The 20,621-nt window shown below is 37.2% G+C and overlaps 1 protein-coding gene across 1 annotated transcript in view; it reads left to right on the top strand.

Annotated features, from left to right (window-relative positions):
* EPSTI1 (epithelial stromal interaction 1) overlaps positions 1-20,621 on the top strand; it is a 109,603-nt gene that overhangs the window by 77,800 nt on the left and 11,182 nt on the right. Inside the window, exons 8-9 of the mRNA XM_010368069.2 lie at positions 1,344-1,427; positions 17,218-17,291. Coding sequence (XP_010366371.1) covers positions 1,344-1,427; positions 17,218-17,291 — 158 coding nt within the window. The remainder of the gene's footprint in view (positions 1-1,343; positions 1,428-17,217; positions 17,292-20,621) is intronic.

A 20,621-nucleotide genomic window follows, 5' to 3' on the forward strand; every position in this document is an offset into this window, starting at 1 on the left:
TCCTGTCCTCTCTTCCCACCCTTCTTCCCTCCCTCCCTTCTTCCCTTCCTCACTAAGTCTTATATGGAATATTTGTGATAAAGACTAGCCTTCTCTAATATAAAAAGAAGGGGTTATCAGAAATAAAAAGAAGGGATTGTCAGAGAATCACTTTTCCCCTTCTTTGTCTTAGCACAGTCCCCTTGAGTTTAGGATGCAAATAAGAGAAAGTCATAGGATGTATGTTTACCTGCCCAAGGCAGCAGGGTTTGGGTAAACCAGGGATTTCTGAACACATGAAGCTCCAGTTTTCCAGCTGGCACTGCTATAGATGATACTATTTTGAAAGCTTCTATCTTTTTCTGGGAAGTGGTTCTTATTATTTGATGGTATGTGGGTTTTTATAGTGACAGAAATGGGAGAGTGAACTAAGAAGTGCTTGAGAAAAGTTATATGAAAGTTCATGTAGGTTGGAAAAAGGGGGAACCAGCCTATCTGAACTTTATGGGTTATTAGTCCTGAGAACTAGGTCTGAAATATGTAACCTGCTGCCATGATGCTGCTGGTAGTTTTTTATGAGATCCATGTAATTTCCTAAGCATTAGCTCTTTGCCTTACAGAAGCTGGGGCTGCAGATCAACTGAAGGAGAGAAAGCATATGACAAATAAACAGAACACTTGAAATGCCATAAATTTCAGAACACACGGTCACTATGCCCGGGTGTGGAACTCTGGTGTGGTGGGTCAGAGACACTGAATTCTCCCGCATGTGCTGGCTTGCCAAAGGCTTTGGTGTCATGTGTTCCTGAACAGGCTTTGTTTTGCTTTTCAGAAATAGAAATAAGCTTCATTCAGATGAGGGATGCAAGCACTTAGAAAATATGCATCCTTGAAATTATATGGTATCAACCACTAGTTGACAAGCTGCTTAATCAGATATCATTAATGAGCAGTAGACATGCCAGTTCTTCTAAAGACAGTGCCACTATTGCTTGTCTTTAATATTGACTGATCAACTAGTTGGAATATTCTGGAAAATGTCCTAAACTTTCCATTAGAAGGAATAAACTATGTTGATTATCTCTGAGGGGATATTTTTAAAGCTTAAACAAACATTTAGATCATCCTTTCAAATGTGCAGGATGATTGTGCTTACACTTGTTTTCTTTTTGTATATCCCAAGGGACATTTTCAGACATTTGCGTAAATCACTCAATAACCAAGTGTGTATGGAGAGCTTACTATATGCTCAGTACAGAGGTTGAGTTATTAGCACCAGGCCCATAGTAGGCAGCTTGGTGTACTGTGACAATACTTTATCCTATCAAATTGTTTTTTTTTTCTCTCTCTCTGTACCTTTACAGGCCAGAAGCTGGGCTTATAGAGATTCTCTAAAGGCAGAAGAAAACAGAAAATTGCAAAAGATGAAGGATGAACAACATCAAAAGGTACTTACAAGCCCCTACTAGTTATTGCTAACTGTTTATTTGAGGTACTAGATAATTCTGAAGAATTTCTGAACAGAAAGATTTAGAAACATGAAAATCCTGAAAACAAGAATACAAGCATTGAGGGTAAAAGGTGAGTTTCTGGATGTGTCTTAAGAGTATGGTGGTAGCTCCTTCTGGTCAAAACTTTCATGGTACCTAGCCTCGTGGAGTCACAGGGGATCTGCCATAGTTGGTGCCAGTAGGTCACAAAGAAGATGATAGAGCACTGGTGAACTTCTCATCTGCAAAACAAAACACCACCACCATCATTGCTATTTTTAAACCAAAGATACATAAAATTAGAGATGGTATCCAGAGAATATGATAATGTATAAGAGAGTAGGGATGCAAAGTTATGAAACTGGCATAAATATTCACTAAAAATAGTTATACACATACATTAAAACAAAGTTATACTACACGGGTATAAAAATATGTGAGGCATTCCATATGTTTTGAGCAATGGAAATCAGTGAAATGAATGCAGAGTGTTCTAAGAAAAGTGCTTAAAGAATAATCTTCATTACAATATGAAATTTCTGGTATGGTAACTGAAAATAGTCAGTGGCATACTTGGCGGTCATACCTGCTTTTAATAGGCCAGAAGCTCCTCAGCATGAAATGAGAATGACGAGAAAGACCCATGGTTAGCTCCAAAGTGCCACTTTATTTCAGATCCTTTAAACAAGAAAGAAAGGCAGTGGGGTGGGGCTGCAACTAACTACATAATTTATCTTTCCCAACATTCTTATTTTCCAACTTTTCCTCTTGCCATACTAGTGGTTGACAAATCCTGTCACTATTTCTTATAGAACATTTCTCAAATCTATATCTTCAATTCTATAATTAGCTAGAATTCTAGCTCCCATTTTGATTTCCTTGATTTGGTTTAATTTATTTTTTCTTTGTCTTTCCCCAACAAGGTAATTTATTACAACAATTGTGTGTAAAAATTCCATTGAAAAATGAACTATTTGTACTAACTGATGTTGCTAGAATTTGACCCTTTTGAGTGCTATCTTCTTCCCAACAGCGTGGAACCCCTTTCTCATTCATAGTTTCACCCAGCATATGGTATAAATGTGTCACTAGGGTGTTTTGTGCACCACAGGTCATCATTAAATCATTGAAAGAAATCATGTCAGTTGTAAATTTACTTATTTAGCTCCTATGTAAGCAAAGACGAACCATGAAACACTTTTATCCCTTAGTGTTTTTTTTCTTTTAATAAATATCTTTTTGTCTTGACAAGATCCTAGTCTTGAAATCTACAATTAAATAGGCAATGTTATGATAAGATTCTAGTAGTTAACAAGTAGAAGCTAAATCTGGTACATAGTCATGTTGTACTTTTAGTGGTCTGCCAAACGACATAAAGGTGTTCATCTGTTTCCATGAGCTTTTAACTTAACATAAAATTGTGATGTACGTAGCATACTAAGGTGAATGTTGCAAAGTCAGTTGTAGATATGATTTATTTTTAAATAACTTCTAGTGGATTTTAAATAGCATTTTTAAAAGTTTGGTATATATATTTGGAACATAAAAACTATTAAAAGTAGAACATTTGACAAAGAGAATGCTTAACAAATTAGAATACTAGATCTGGGATTTAATTTTCGGGTTGAGCAGTTATTTTAAATAGTGAAAATTAAACTTTTTATTTCTTAATCTTGTTTTTATCCTAGGCTTAGATAAATATTGATATATACATATTTTCTGGTTATTGATTGGCCATATTTTTATTATATATCCTTTTACATAAATGATTTCCTTTTACTTACTGTAGCTTTCAGTAAAATGAATAACTTTAATATATAAATAATTCCATCATTAGGGATTTCACTAACAGTAGACTACACAAGGATATTCATCCATCTATTCTACCTTACTTTTGCTTCTCGTTTTGCCTGACGTGTTGTTGTTGGGAAATGTTCATTGAAGGCATTTCCTTTTTTTTGAGACCGGGTCTCACTGTCACCCAGACTGGAGTGCAGTGGTGTGATCTCGGCTCACGACAACTTCCGCTTCCCAGGCTCAAGTGATTCTCCTGCCTCAGCCTCCCAAGTAGCTGGGATTACAGGCACATGCCACTAACGCCCAGCTAATTTTTGTATATTTAGTAGAAACGGGGTTTCACCATGTTGGCCAGGCTGGTCTCGAACTCCTGACCTCAAATGATCCACCCGCCTTGGCCTCCCAAAGTGCTGGGATTACAGGCGTGAGCCACCACACCCAGCCTAAGGCATTTCTTTATTTGTAGAACCTTTCATTCCTTATCACTTGAATTATTTACCTTAAGAAAATGGGAGGATCATGTTTACTATAAGAAGATACAAAACAATACATTTTTATCATTGCACCCATTTATGTGTTTGTTTATTCCATTCATTCAACAAATGTTTATTGGATACTTACTACAGAATAATTCTTAGGTAAATAATCTAAGTTAAGTTTAGGTGAAAGCACTAAGTTTTGTTCTATGTGTCTCTCTGACTTTCACATTTTTAATTACTCATGGCTCTGGGGACAAAAAGAGCCTCCTCAAGCTTAAACTCTAAATATTTTACATGTGATTCACTTCCTTCTTCTAGAAATTTATTTGTAATTCCTCTTTTTTTCTATATCTTCAATACATTCTTCTCCATTGGATACTTCCTTTTTTTGTCAGAAATATGCCACGGTTGGTGCCAGTAGGTCATGAAGAAGATGATAGAGCACATGTGAACTTCTCATCTCATCTCACCATTCTAAAATAAACCAGCTAACCCCTTCCTTAATTTTGCTATCCTCAGAGATATTACCTTTACTGCTTCTAGCAAATCTAAAAAAAGACAAAGGTAATTTTACTGTACCACTTCTTTATTACCCACTTCATCCTTAATTCCTTATGATCTGGTTTATATTCACAAATGCTGTTACTGAAATTACTTCCTAAATGTAAAATCCCTTCTGAACATACAGTTTAGTGGTCTTTTTGTAATTCCTATCTTCTCCCTGAACTCTGTTACACTAACACCACTTTAAAGCTTTCCTTTTCTGGCTTTTTTTTTTTTTTTTTTAACTGTATTTTTCTGGTTGATCTGTCTCAGAGTAATCTCTCCCAGCACTCATTCATTCATTCAATCGGCAAACATGTATTGAGTTCCTGTTATATACTGAGCCTATGCAAGTCGCTGAAGCTATAATTAAGATCAGGATAGACAAGTTTCCAGCTCTCCCGAAATTTACATTTTAATGGAGGAGGTAGACAATTAAAAGGAGACAAACAAATACAATATTATACTTGTAAATTTTATAGTGATTCGTCATCTTGTAGTTATTTGTAGTAACTAATTGTGTTATCTCATTACTATAAAGAACTATCTGAGACCGGGTTATTTATAAAGAAAAGAGGTTTAATTGGCTCACAGTTCTGCAGGCTGTACAGAAAATGTGACTGGGAAGGCCTCAGGAAACTTAGAATCATGGTGGAAGCCGAAGGGGAAGGAAGCACATCTTCACATGGCCAACAGGAGAGAGAGCAAAGGTGGATGTACTATATACTTTTAAACAAACAGATTTCCTGAGAACTCGCTATCATGAGAACACAGGGAGGCAATCTGCCTCCATGATCTAATCACCTTGCACCAGGTCCCTCCCCCAAAATTGGGGATTACATTTCAACATGAGATTTGGCTGGGGACACAGAGCCAAACCATAACCCTAATGCTGCAAGGAAATAAATTATGTGTTGTGATAATTTCAGAGTGATGTATCAAATATTGTTGATTGCCTGCCTCTCTACAGTTCTGATTTTTCTTCAAGTATCCATTCTACTTTGCATGAACTGTGTTTCAGAAAAGGCAGGTTCTACCCCAGCTCCAGGATTCATTCCCAAAGTGGTCTAACTCTTCATGAGAATTCCGTTCTCCTTGACTGTGATTGGTTTCACTGTGGACATGTGATACAGTTTTGACCAATGAGACTAAGGGGAACCTACCTTTGAGGATAGATTTTATCAATATGAAGTATACTACTTTTTGCATTTAATGATTTGTCAGCTTGATTTCTTTTTTGACTATTTTGTCTGATTCTAATAATTCCTCTACCAATTTTTTGTTGTTGTTATTGTTAGCATTTACATGACATTTCTTTAATCACTTAATTTTAACATCTCTGTGTCATGGTTTGAAGTAGATTTTGAGTGGAAAAAAAAAGTCTGGTTTTCCTTTTACTTAGTTTCAGAATATCTTTTAATGAGTAGATTTGATGTGTTCTCATCTATTATGATTACTAGCACATTTGCATGTATTTGTATTCTTACTACATGATTTACTTTTAGTTATGTTTTCTTTTTTTTACTGACACTGAATTTTCTGTTTCATTTATTTACTGTTTTTTTCTTCTCTCCCCTCCCCCTTCCTGTACTATAAGAAATTTCAGTGTTTCTATTTTTGTTTCTAATCTTGCATAGCCTTTGGTTGTCTCTTTTAATCTGAAAATACATGTCTCTCTTCAGTTTTCCTTTTTTCTTCCTAATTTTCTTTTATGTCTCTTTACCCATATTGTCTTTGCTCTCCATTTCTGGGACATCTATCAAATGGACTTTGGACATTTCATATCTATTCTGTGTATACCTTCATTGTTTTCTTATACTTCTTATCCCTTTGGCCTTTTTTTTTTTTTTTTTTTAATTGGATTCTGGAAGAAAGCTTTAGCTAGATCATCCTGCTCACTAAATTTTTTTCTTGACTTTTCATTCTGATTATTTGGCACATATTGAGTATGTTTATTTACCACGATTGCTGATTTGGTAAGTAGCGGTGTTCTGCTTTGTAAGTGCAGTATTCTTTCTCATCTCATTTTACTTAATGTTTGTATGTTTGTGACTATACAAACATTAAAGTTTTCTATTTACCATATTAATTGTTTTTTTTTCTTTCTCTTTTAATCTTTATCTCCCATGGAATTCTTTCTCAAATGTTTGGTTTTTCTTATCTCCTTATATATATATTTGGATATGCTGCTGAGTGAGGTATGTAGGAGCTTGTCTTCTGTGTGGAGTAGCCTCGTGTTCTCTTATAGTCAGTAGGTACTTGGGCCGTTGCCCTGTTTCCCTGAGCCCAGCTATGGCTCTCCCATTCACTTCTGACCTTATGGGCCACGATGGTGCTGCCTACTATGTAGTGCAAGTGTGGGAGGGGAAAGAACCCACCACCAAGCGGCTCTCAGTGCAGTTTCCTAACTGATCTTTTTTTTTTTTTTTTTTTTTTTTTTGAGACGGAGTCCCGCTTTGTCGCCCAGGCTGGAGTGCAGTGGCCGGATCTCGGCTCACTGCAAGCTCCGCCTCCCGGGTTCACGCCATTCTCCTGCCTCAGCCTCCCGAGTAGCTGGGACTACAGGCACCCACCACCTCGCCCGGCTAGTTTTTTTTTTTTTGTATTTTTTAGTAGAGACAGGGTTTCACCGTGTTAGCCAGGATGGTCTCGATCTCCTGACCTCGTGATCCGCCCGTCTCGGCCTCCCAAAGTGCTGGGATTACAGGCTTGAGCCACCACGCCCGGCCCTAACTGATCATCTTAATGACTGTCCCAGTATTCCCTCCTGGAGCTCCTTCAGAAGCAGGTGGACTTAGCTCCAATTTATCCTGCACGTTGGTTTTCCCTTGTAACGTAACCTGTCTCCTTTCTCTCTTTCAGAAATGTCTTAAAATATCTGATAAGCTGATTGCACTTTTTGATTGTGCATGGTTATTGTTTTTATAGTCATTTAGAAAGTCATTGATTTTATAGTCAAAATATATACAAGAATCAGTAAAATACTGGAAGTCAGAAAATAAACGATTGGGTGACAGAGGAAATTATTATTGTAGAACACATACAAAATTATAGGGAGAGCCTTTTATAGGAAATTCATGTAAAGCTGTACTCAAAGAAAATGACAACATTTTAATCCATTCAATACTAAAAAAAGAAAATAAATGAATTAAGCATCTAATCCAAGAATTTAGAACAAAAACAATAAATGATCCTGAAGAAAGTAATTAAGATAAGAACAGAAATTAATAATAAAACTCTAAGAAACAGCTGTTATAAAAATCCAACAGCTTGTTCTTTGATAAGGTCAACAAATGAACACATCTTTGGTAAGTCTAATCAAGAAGAGATTAGTAAAAATGCAAATACACAGCATTAGAAATGAGGGACTAGAACCATAGATTTGGAAAAGATTAAAATTGTGTTACTGTAGACAATGCTGTGCTAATAAATTAAAAATTTGTATTAAGTGAATTATTTTCTAGGACAATATATAACTCTATTCATAAAGACCAACGAAAATGCAAGTGATTTCTGAAGTTTTCTGAGAATTACTTCCCCCAGGAGACTGAACTTGGATAATTTTAGAGGCAAGTTCCTTCAAATTTTCAAGGAACAGATTTTTTTCCCTATGCTTTACAAATTATTTCAGAGTAAGAAAAAAAGATGAAACATTTTAGAATTTTATTTCACTATCCCCATGATGTCACAATCTAATAAAGGAAGCATGTGCACACTCACGCACATGTGCGCACACACACACTCTCTCTCCTTCTCCCTCTCTCTCGCTCTCTTACAGGAAGACCAATCATAAAGATGGAGATTAACATCTGAAAGAAAATTCTAGTTAATGAAATTTTTCTCTCAATAGCAATTTACCAAGGCAAAGTGGAGTTTATTCCAGGAGTGCAAAGATAACTAGCTGTGTATTAAAACTTTTTATATCTTATCACTGCAATAGGATAGGTCATGTGACAAGAATATTTGGCTATCTCTTTAGTTACACAAAAAGACATTGATACATTTTAATTTTTACTATCAATTAAAAAACACTTCAGTGAACTAAAAATAATATTTTATTAACAAACGTGTAGTCTTCTAAACCAATAACCAACATAATATTCAGTGGTGAAATACTAAAACTATGAACAACATAAGGATTTTTGCAACCCCTAATAAAATGGATGTTACCCAATATTATTCTGAACATTCCAACCTCGTGCTACTCAAAGTTATTTGATAGAAAACTTACTTTTTTAACTAAAAAAAATAAATAAATAAAAAACCCTGTTTTTACTGAATGTAACAAGGTTTGGATATTTTTAAACCAACAATAAAGGAGCTTTTCTAATTATTGCAAGTAGGTTGTTATTTATGGATGGGTGCAATTTGCCTGTGTAAACTAAGAGAATCAACTGAAAAATGAGAACGAATGGAGTTTAATGAAATAGTTGGGCTGGGCGTGGTGGCTCACTTCTGTAATCCCAGCACTTTGGGAGGCCGAGGCAGGTGGATCACCTGAGGTCAGGAATTCGAGACCAGCCTGGCCAATGTGGTGAAACCCCATCTCTACTAAAATTTAGCTGAGCATGGTGGCAGGCACCTGTAATCCTAGCTACTTGGGAGGCTGAGGAATGAAAAGCGCTTGAACCTGGGAGCCAGAGGGTGCAGTAAGCCAAGATTGCACTATTGCACTCTACCCTGGGCAACAAGAGTGAAGCTCTGTCTCAAAAAAAAAAAGAAGAGAGTTGGTTACAAAATATATACAAGAATCAACAACTTTCTCAAATACAAGCAAAAATTAATTAGAAAATACAGGCCGGGCGCGGTGGCTCAAGCCTGTAATCCCAGCACTTTGGGAGGCCGAGACGGGTGGATCACAAGGTCAGGAGATCGAGACCATCCTGGCTAACATGGTGAAACCCCGTCTCTCCTAAAAATACAAAAAACTAGCCGGGCGAGGTGGCGGCGCCTGTAGTCCCAGCTACTCGGGAGGCTGAGGCAGGAGAATGGCGTGAACCCGGGAGGCAGAGCTTGCAGTGAGCTGAGATCTGGCCACTGCACTCCAGCCTGGGTGACACAGCGAGACTCCGTCTCAAAAAAAAAAAAAAAAAAAAAAAAAAAGAAAATACATTATGGGACAAAAAGATCTAATCAAAAAGCAACTATATAAATAATTGTTCAACAGCTAAAAAAAATTAAAAACTTTCCTGGAATCCACAAAAGTCCATTTTTAATTGACAAAACATTATTTGTATTTATAATGTACAACATAATATATTGAAGTATTTAAACATTGTGAAATGGCTAAGTCTAGCTAATTAACAAATGCATTACCTCACAGTTACCATTTTTGTGGTGAAAGCACTTAACATTCTTTGCGTTTTCAAGAATATAATAAATGATCATTATTGTCATTAACTATAACTATTGTCATTAACTTTATCATGCAATAGACCTCTTGAATTTATTCCCCATATCTAACTGTAATTACATATCCTTTGACCAGTATCTCCCCGAACTCCACCATTTCCTCCTAACCACCCGAGCCTCTGGTAACCACGATTCTACTCTATTTCTACGAGATCAGCTTTTTAAAGTCCATGTGTAAATGAAATCATGTGGTATTTGTCTTTCTGTGCCTGGCTTATTTCATTTAACATAATGTCCTCCAGGTTCATCCATGCTGTTGCAAATGACAAGATTTCCTTCTTTTTATGGTGGAATAATATTCCATTGTGTATATATCTCACATTTTCTTTATCCATTCATCCATTGATGGACACTTACTTAGGTTGATTCCATATCTTGGCTATTGTGAGCAGTGCTGCAATAAACATGGGGGTGCAGATATCTCTTTGACATACTTGTTTTATTTCCTTTGGATAGACACCCAGTAGTGGGATTGCTGGATCATATGGTACTTCTGTTTTTAATTTTTTTGAGGAAACCTAATACCTCTTTTCATAATGGCTGTACTAATTTACACCCCCACAAGCAGCATGTAAGGGTTCCCTTTTCTCCATATTCTTGCCAGCGCTTGTGATCTTTTGTCCTTTTTGATGATAGCCCTTGTAATGGGGGTGCGATAATAGTTCATTGTGGTTTTAGTTTGCATTTTCCTGACGATTAGTCACGTTGAGCATTTTTTCATATACCTGTTGGCCATTTGCATGTTTTCTTTCGAGAAATAGCTACTCAAGCTTTTTGCCTATTTTATTTTATTTTTTTTATTATTTTTGAGATGGAGTTTTGTTCTTATCGCCCAGGCTGGAGTGCAATGGCATGATCTTGGCTCACTGCAACCTCCGCCTCTCGTTTGCAAGCGATTCTCCTGCCTTAGCCTCCTGAGTAGCTGGGATTACAGGCATCTACCACCACACCCAGCTATTTTTTTTTTTTGTATATTTAGTAGAGACGGGGTTACACCATGTTGACCAGTCTGGTCTTGAACTCCTGACCTCAGGTGATCCACCCACCTCGGCCTTCCAAAGTGCAGGGATTATAGGCATGAGCCACTGTGCCTGGCCCTTGTTGCTTATTTTAAAAATTAGGTTATTTGTTCTCTTGCTATTGAGTTGAGTACCTTATGTATTTTGGGTACTGACCCCCTATTAGATGTATAGTTTACAAATATTTTCTCCCGTTCTGTAGATTGTCTCTGTAGTCTATTGATTGTTTCCTTTGCTGTGTAGAAACTTTTTAGTTTGATGTAATCTCATTTGTTTTTGCTTTTGTTGCCTGTCCTTTTAAAGTCTTATCCAAAAAATCTTTGCCCAGACCAATGTCATGGAGCTTTTCCACAATATTTTCTTTTTCATTTCTTTCTTTTTTGTTGAAACAGTCTGTCACCCAGGCTGGAGTGCAGTGGCACCATCTCGGCTCACTGCAACCTCTGCCTTTGGGATTCAAACAATTCTTGTGACTCAGCCTCCCAAGTATCTGGGATTACAGGTGTGTACCATCGTGCCTAGCTAATTCTCGTGATTCAAACAATTCTCGTGACTCAGCCTCCCAAGTATCTGGGATTACAGGTGTGTGCCACCATGCCTGGCTAATTTTGGTATTTTCAGTGGAGACGGGGCTTTGCCATATTGGCCAGGCGGGTCTTGAACTCCTAGCCTCCGGTGATGTGCCTGCCTCGGCCTCCCAAAGTGTGGGGATTACAGCCATAAACCACCGTGCCCAGCCTCCCCCGTATTCTCTTCTAGTACTTTTCCAGTTTCAGGTCTTACATTTAAAGTCTTTAATCCATTTTGAGTTGATTATTTTTTAACACCTTTTATGAAAACTGTCAAATTGAGTTGTTTTTGGTATGTGATGAGAGAAAAGGATTTAATTTCATCCTTCTGCATGTGGATATTCAGTTTTCCCACTACTGTTCATTGAGGAGACTGTCCTTTCCCCTATGTTCTTGGTACTTTTGCCAAAAATCAGTTGGCTCTACATGTGTGGATGCATTTTTGGACTCTCCATTCTGTTCCATTGGTCTGTATGTTTGTTTGTATGCCAGTACCACGCTGTTTTGGTTATTATATATAAAAGTCAATCTGAATAAAGCAGAGATGGCTAATATTCCCAAATGCTAAAACTCAGTATTTCAGTAACTATAGTTCTATCCAAATTTGCTTGTAAGTTTAATGCAATTCTAGTAATAAATTTCAGTGGAATTTGAGGTAATTTGAAAATACTGTTTCTAAATTTCAACTGAGAGAATAATAATGAAATTTAAACTTTAGAAAAATGTGAATAATAATTTATGTATTTGTTGGGGTAAGGAGAACTTCCACTAGTCGGTATCAATATATACCACAAACACTCAAGTACTGTTACTGGTGAGAGGATAAACTGAGAGGCACTTTGGCAACATCAAGAGTTTCCCAAAACTAAAAATGTTAGATCTAAAGGTATACATGTATTCTGAGGAAATAATGAGAGATGCACACAAGATATATGTACAAGGTTGTTTATTTTTAACATAAGATTAATGGGAAATTTGAAACAGTTTGTTCAGTGATAGAGGATTTGAAGGTTTTGGAGTTTGGAATAAATATGATGCAGCAATTATGACCACATTTTAATAACATAATAGAAATATGCTCACATATATGAAAATGAAAACAAAGATCATAAAATAGAGTGCAGATAAGTTTTGAAACCTACCTCCTCCTTGCATTTTGTGCAGGAAATATTTTTAGGTGGGAGACATAGAGTTGTGATTCCATGATTATTGTAACTGGAAGTTCATTTCTTTCTATGTTAAAATGATAGAACTAGCAACAGCAAGTACAAAGTTACAATTAGATAAGAGGAATACGTTTTGATGTTCTGTTACACAGTGGAGTGACTGTGGTTGACAGTGAGATAGTGTGCCTTACAAAATAGCTAGATAAGAGGCTTTGGAATATTCTCACTACAAATAAATGATAAATGCATGAGATCATGTACATACCAAGTGCCCTGATTTGATCATTTTGCAACATATATAGTATCAAAATATCAAATTGTATCCTATAATATGTACAAACTGTCAATTAAAAAATTAAAAATTAAAAACAACAGCTAGTAAGAGGAGAGTGTACATGACTTGTGTTATTTTAAAACTCTGCTTCACCCATTAGTATTTATTTGCCTTCATTTGGTTGGTGCTCTGTAAATTCTGGGTGGCAGCTGGTGCCTTTTCTCCCCATTCTTGATAGCCAAGGCCATCTTTCTTCTTCAAGGCAAAGGTATTACTGTGGATGCCTGAGAACCAGGACTTCTTTAAACTCTCCTCCCGCCCCTCAAAGCTCTTCTGTGTTAAACCTTCAAAGGAAGGCGTTCTTGAACTTCATGACTTCATGGTCTCAACTCTCCTGCTTCCACTATCCTTTCCCTCTTGTTGTGTTGAGAGAACATGCTCTCCTGGGAGAAGTTTGTCCTGCCAGGCAATGGCATTTTCATGTTTACATAAAGCAGTCAAGCTGAACCATGTCGGAATACACTCTGCTGGGATTCAGACATGGTTTTAAAATGACCCTATGTTCACCTTCAGTTACCACACTGAAACTTTGCTTTGGAGCATGCTTTCCCTCTAACGTTGTCAGGTTTCTTAAGCATCCAGCCTTACACGCCGCTGTCTGTTGTATAGTTGACCCTCTATAGAACAGGGCACCATCAGACAATTGGAGCCCGGAGAAATGATGTTTGCAACCTCTTCCTGGAAATGGCGACCCCTCTTCTTCTTCTTATTGGCTTGGGCTCCAAGCAGAGATATTGGTGCCATCCTGCAGCTCCCCAGCAGAGCAGCCCTCCTGGGTGAGCACTGCATCGGGTGGCCACAGGCAGTGGCGCTATTTGCAGTGTTGTCCTCATTTACCATATACCACTTGACCGATGTTTATAGGAAGTTCCACACTTTCAGTCTCTAAGATGGTATTTTGTTTATCATATCGCCAACATACCCTCCTTTGTGTGCAGCTCTGTATGGATGTAGGGATTTGCTTAGCACCGTGATAAGGCAATGCACGAACCCTAGGTGTTGAACACCCTTCTCTTGTTTGCATTCCTTCCTTGTATTACCATGTCATGTGGCTTAAAGTTGTGTTTAGCAGCACATTTCTTTTTACCTTGTATCAGAGCTGTTCCTGGATCTGTCTGCCTTATTATACTGTGATTTACTTCAGGGTGGAGCTGTGCTGGTATCTGTACCTTTAGCATGAACCCAGGTATCTGGAAAATGGTTGACGTGTGACAATATGCATTGAGTTATCATTGTCCTCCTGCTTAGAGCGCTTTGATGCTTTTCATGTCCCAAGCTTGGTCCTTGGAACAAGAACAACTTATTTTTATTTGCTTAACTCTAGATACTGAACTTCTGTGTGGAATCTCAGTAAATGAACCAAGAATATGCTTATAAGGCATGCAGACACATCCTCAGTGGCTGTCAGTTCAGCAGAACAAATTAATTAGCTGAAATTATCCTTCTTAGTATGGAAGAAAAACCAGACTCTCCTTAGTAAATATGCTTTGCTAGTTACAGGATAATAATCCTGAGTGCAGCGATGCCAGCACCTTCCCTTCCGCCATCTGGAGCAATGTTCTTGCATGGTGATGCCTCATCAGCTCCTGTCCTCGTTTCTCTCCTGGTCTTTATCTCTTATCCCCTTTCCTTGCCTCCATAATAGGTTGATGTATGTTAGTCTCTTCCCATCTTCTTTTCTTCCTCCCTAACAGTTCTTAGCTTCATATGTAGTTTTTTGCTCTTTTATATCTCTCTGTGTTAAAATTGACATATTTATTGGAATTTTTAAATAAAGTATAAGGAAACAGAAATGGCCTGTCACACTGATAATAAATTCCTACTGATGGTATGAGGAAATCATATATACACATGGTTCAAAAGTTAATAAAACCTATGTAAGATAGTAAAGCATCCTTTTCTTGCCCATTCACACTTCAAGCACTGCTACCCAGTGTTAATTACAGTTAACATTTTCTTGTGTAGTTTTTCATTAAATGTTTTGGATACACACCAGCATATAAAAGTCGAAATGAATGAATGTATATGTTTTCTATTTATGTAGAAGCATCCCAAGAAAACGGCTCTGAACCTATCTCCTCTCACTTAATGTATCTTAGAGATCTCTCCATAGGCCCCCCGCTCTGCCTTACAAAACATCCATCTTATTCTTTGTAACTGTTTCATTGTATTCCATTGTGCTGATGGTCTCACTTATCATGCAAGTTTTTTGTTGGTGGGCATTAACATTTTTCCCTGAACTTTTACAGTTTCAATAATATAACTGAATATTCATATACATACATCTTTGAACACTTCTGCAAGGGATGTATACATCTTACATTTTGATGCTTATTGCTAAATTGACCTCCAAAAACCAAATTAGGTTTCACTAATTTAGATGCTATACCAGAGTGTTTTCTGTCAAACTTTTCTGATTTTTGTCAATGCAATAGAAACATCAAATAATACAATTCTGGTAAAAACTTATATTAGAAAATATTACGGTTTTCTGGTTAAACATTGCACATGAAAAGCATTTCATTTGCTTATGTTTTGTCACTTTCCCCATATACCACTAAAAATAGAGGAATTTTTTAAAAAAGTCATAAGCCAACAAGAGCAAAAGAATAGACTAGTAGACTGCAGTAAAGATACAAGCCAAAAATTTAAGTCTGGAACTAGGTGGTCAGTGGCAACTGATTTAGTGGAGCAGGATAAGCCAGAACTCATTTGCAAGAAGCAGTAAGACAGAAGTTGGTTAAGTTCAGGAATTGGAGGCATCTGGTACCTTTGAAGCCTAGACTTGAAAACAGGAGGATGAATTAGAAACTTGAATGAGGAGCTATAGGATTTCTAGATCCCTCTCCCACCACACTGAATGTTAAAAAAAGAAATGTTGTAAGAGAATGAGGCTGGGGGTGTACTATGAGAGGAAGTTGGGATCGGGGTGGAGGTGGTAATAGAGACATCAATCTTTTTCCATTGTAGGCAGTCAAAAGATGATACAGTTTTTTAAACATTAAGAAATGAATAAACGTGCATACTATTAAGAAGAAGATAATTACTGACAAAACCACATGCAGGAATTGAAAATGACTGTGGAGACGAGGGAGAGGACAGGAGCTTCTTTCACATCAGTATACTTGGTAGTACTGATAAGGAGTACTAATACTTGGTAGTACTAATAAGAGTACTAATACTTGGTAGACTAAAAAACGATCCTGTTGTGCAAGAGTGAGACTTGAGCATAAAACTTGGCAGCTAGGTGCATAATAAATGCTTATTGAGTGGGCAAATATTATTCACTGATTTCAAAAACTCAAATATTATTCAATGATTTCCCCTTGGTGTTATGTAGGAATTAGAGTTAAGCAATGTGCTTTAGGGATTGATGAGGAATTTATTTGGAATATCACAGTATAAGAAACAAGTCTTTTTATTTTGGGGGACTGTGGAATATTAGAGGGTCTTTGAACAAAGTTAATAAAATGTCAACCTGAACTCTGAGTTTTTTGCATACTTTCATCCAGGAAGTTTGGGAGTTAAAACAACAATAGCAACCTTTTATTGGTATGTGTTAAGACACAGTATTTTCTCTACCAGAAAGTCTCTCTGACTCAGGCACTGGTATATGACTTGGGCCTAATAATTTTCTTCTCTTTGCATTTTTTTGTCTTTGAAATGGGATTAAAATTTATTCTGCCTTAGGGTAGACAGTTGGGTATTAGAGAAATCCTGGGGTTGGTTCTTTGGTATAATACTGTAAACATAGTAACTGGGTCTGGAAGTTAAGTTGCATCTTCCCAGAAGATAAGCAGATTGTTGGAAGCTGAAGATTTAGTTATAATAATGGTCAAACAGACCATTATTCATATAAATATAAAGATTTATATGAAGCAAACTATCTCCTCCAGAGATCTCAAAGTTCTGCTGGTATTAGAAGTAACTAACCAATAATAGGTGATTGCTTGTTCTCCAGGATGAAGAATGTTTTATTAAGAGAATTTCGCTACAAGATTGAGTCCAATATTTATTTGTAAGTTGCTATGAATTTATTAGGAAAGAAATGCTAGAGAAATACCAAGAAATAGTATTGTGTGATATTCCTGAAGGAACTAATTTGATTTGTTTTTCTAAGACATAGATGAATTTGACTTACATTGTATTTTTCTCTGTTTGTGTTGTACCTATTGGTCTAGTATCTTGACCATGCATATTGGCTTTTAATCTAGCAATTTTACACTCACAGAGCAATTCTGTTTGACCAAGCCACAGTTATTTGCTACCTACGTATATAAGAAAATAATTTCACATCCAAATAGTACTTCAGTAAAAGTTTCAAAAATGAAATATTGTACCAGTTGAGGTTAAATATGTAATTGATTTGGGTGTCTTCTGTACAACCATGTTAATTGAAAGCCATTATTTTGAAACTTATTGTTCCTAGAGTGAATTACTGGAACTTAAGCGGCAGCAGCAAGAGGAAGAAAGAGCCAGAATCCACCAGACTGAACACAGGAGGTATAACTGGCTAATAAAATAAGCATCCTTGGTTAAATCAATTACCTACAAAGTTTGTACAGTGTTTTAGGAAAACATTACAGTAACATTATTCATATGGTTTTGGAATGTGTATTACATTTAAATCTGTTGTTGAGATGTGATATATGTATGAGGTATGCCAACTGCTACATATATGAGCACACATACGTGTACATATGTGTATGCACACAAATATCCAATTTTCTTGGATAGGTGGCATAAACTCACATTAGGAAACTGAATCATGTTCTTTTTTTTTTTTTTTTTTTTTGAGAAGGAGTCTCGCTCTGTCACCCAGGCTGGAGTGCAGTGGCCAGATCTCAGCTCACTGCAAACTCTGCCTCCCGGGTTTACGCCATTCTCCTGCCTCAGCCTCCCAAGTAGCTGGGACTACAGGTGCCCGCCACCTCGCCCGGCTAGTTTTTTGTATTTTTTTTTTAGTAGAGACGGGGTTTCACCATGTTAGCCAGGATGGTCTCGATCTCCTGACCTCGTGATCCGCCCGCCTCGGCCTCCCAAAGTGCTGGGATTACAGGCTTGAGCCACCACGCCCGGCCTGAATCATGTTCTTAAGCTGTGTGTTCAATTAAGGTATGTTTAATTTTCCTTCCATGGGACAGAGTATCCTAATTTGAGACGATGCTGTACCATTTATAGACTTAATTAGAATAATTACATTAATATAGATGGTCAGATACCCATACTTGAGTACAAAAGCTCAAAGACTCATTAAAGTTATTTAATATTGACAAATACATTAGAGAAAAAAATCTTAGAACCATTAAGTAATTTTCAAATAGTCTGAGCACTCCCCATCTTAATCCTAATATCAGACTTAAGAACACCTAGTAAAATATCATGTTACTGTTGGGACAGTGCTAATAAGCACCATATTGTCTGCCATTATTATGCTAAGATTTCTAGGGGGGGACACGGGTTGTTGGAGTTCATTAGGGGTGTACTTGAGTATCTTGGAGAAGAATGTAAGGGTTTTCACAAATTAAAGGAATAAATTCTTTTGATAGTGAATGGCTTCTTTTATGTATTTAACCTTCCCACTGTCACTAAAGTGTGTTTTTGAGTTATGGTGGTTTCATTTTCTAAATGAGAGACTTTAAAAAGCATTCGGTGGAAGTGCCCTATTCTGATGGTGCCTGTAACTGTGGGCGGCGGGCTCACATTTATTTGACTGGACTATGTTGTTCCCATAGTCCAGTCAAAATAGTTTTAAAACTACAAATGTGAGTTATATATTTTTTCTCTTATTTAAGGAAATATCAAAACTCTGATATGTTGGTTAGGCTACATTGTTGGGTAAGATGGTGGTGGGGAAGGATGCTAACTATTTATTATAAAGTAGGCCATGATTTAGTCATTTTGTTACTGTTTTTTTCCTTCCTTCCCTCCTTCTCTCTCTAATTTGAGACAAAGTCTCAATTTTGTCTCTGTTGCCTAGGCGGGAGTGCAGCGGTGGGATCCTGGCTCACTGCAACCTCTGCCTCCCAGGTTCAAGTGATTCTTCTGCCTCAGCCTCCTGAGTAGCTAGGATTACAGGCACATGCCACCGTGCCCGGCTAATTTTTGTATTTTTAGTGGAGATGTGGTTTCACCTGCTGGCCAGGCTGGTCTTGACCTCCTGACCTCAGGTGATCCATCCGCCTCGGCTTCCCAAAGTGCTGGGATTACAGGCGTGAGCCACCGCACCTGGCCTATTTTTTCTTTAAAATACTTTCTGTTTAATAAAACACTTGATATTGTATTTATAAACTGATTCCTAGTAGTAGCCAGTTGTTTCTCTGGACTTCTGAGGATTAATCGAACTATAAGACTTTAAGCATCTTAAACATAGTGATGTGTCACATTAATAGGCTCCATTGCTGAAATATTTATCTTTGATGGGCACCTAATAAACACCCAAGCTATTTGATTAGAGGTGGAAAAGATAACTTTTTTGTTTTAGGAATCTTTCCTCTCATTCTTTATTTCCATACTACTGAATACCTAAATATTGTTGGGGCTGTTTGATTTCTATATGTTATTTTCTCTTTCTTTTGATTCTACTTAAATAGATCCAATAAATGTGTAGCTCCAAATTTAATCCAAGAAGAGATTTTTCTAGATAATAAACTCAGTAATTAGTTTTGAAGTCTCTTATCAAGTTATTAAATATATATTTTATGCTCTTCATCAGTTTTTGAAAAGAGCTTACATTTGTATTGCCTTTAAAGTGTGCCATGAGCTTTCCCATATTATCATGTGAGAATACATATTCAATGAACTCTTAATAACTGTGTCCATTCTTACTCAAGGCAACACCACAAGCTATATAGTATGTGTGTGGGGGATGTAAATTAGGTTTTCTCCAGAGGCACAATTTTATTGGCATCAAAAAGACAACGTGCTTTCTACAGTTTAAAAGTTCACATTGCAGAAAACTCAACTCTGAGTGTTATAATAGAAAGCTTTGAGATTCCTGACAAGCTTTTCAATGAACCTGTAATGAGCTTGAGTGCACCTGGACCTGACCCATTGTAAGTATTTGAGTAGGAGAAGACAAGTAGAAACTCTGGAGAGAAATGAGAGAGCATGGGGGTCAAGGACTTGAAAGGATTTGGGCCATGAGGTGAAAACTGGGATGAACTGAATTGATTTATTCAAACTTGAACCATCCCTGAATAATAGTTTTTATCCAAATTAACCCTCAGAAGAAAACCCAGAGCACGACTTTGACCGCAGTAGCTTGTATGTACTTTCTAAAACTATTAAACAAAAATAGAAATTGGTTCTTTTCCCTCCCATTTAGATTCTTGATAGGAATTGAGAGAAGCGAACTCTTTCCCCACCCCATTATCTCTAGCTGACTCACACTGCCGTGGACATAGGCAAGTTGAGGACACTCCTATAGTATCAAAGAGTGCTCAACCACTCTGATGTCCTCTTAGTAACTGATGCTCAAAAGTGAATCACATTACCTTGTGTCTTCGTGACAAGGCATCGGTCTTCGCAGGGTTTCAGTGAATTGAGAGCAATTGCCAGTGAGCTGTTTTGCAGTCTGCACTCATCATCCATGTTGTTTTCAGGGGTGAAGAACGTGTGCCAGGAAGATTTGTTCATTTAGTAACTACATTATCAGGTCACGTTCCATAAAGGTTTAGTTCTACGTCCTGGGAATAGGGCAAAACATGGCAGAAAGGGTCCCTGACCATGTGGAAATTATAATCTGGAGGAGAGAAATGGAAGTCCACAATCAAAGGCACTGTTATTTCAGATGGTGATGTGTACTGTGAGGACCATATCACAAGAGGATAT

Source organism: Rhinopithecus roxellana, chromosome 18 (genome assembly GCF_007565055.1).
Source record: "Rhinopithecus roxellana isolate Shanxi Qingling chromosome 18, ASM756505v1, whole genome shotgun sequence".
In the NCBI taxonomy this organism is placed as follows: Eukaryota; Metazoa; Chordata; class Mammalia; order Primates; family Cercopithecidae; genus Rhinopithecus; species Rhinopithecus roxellana.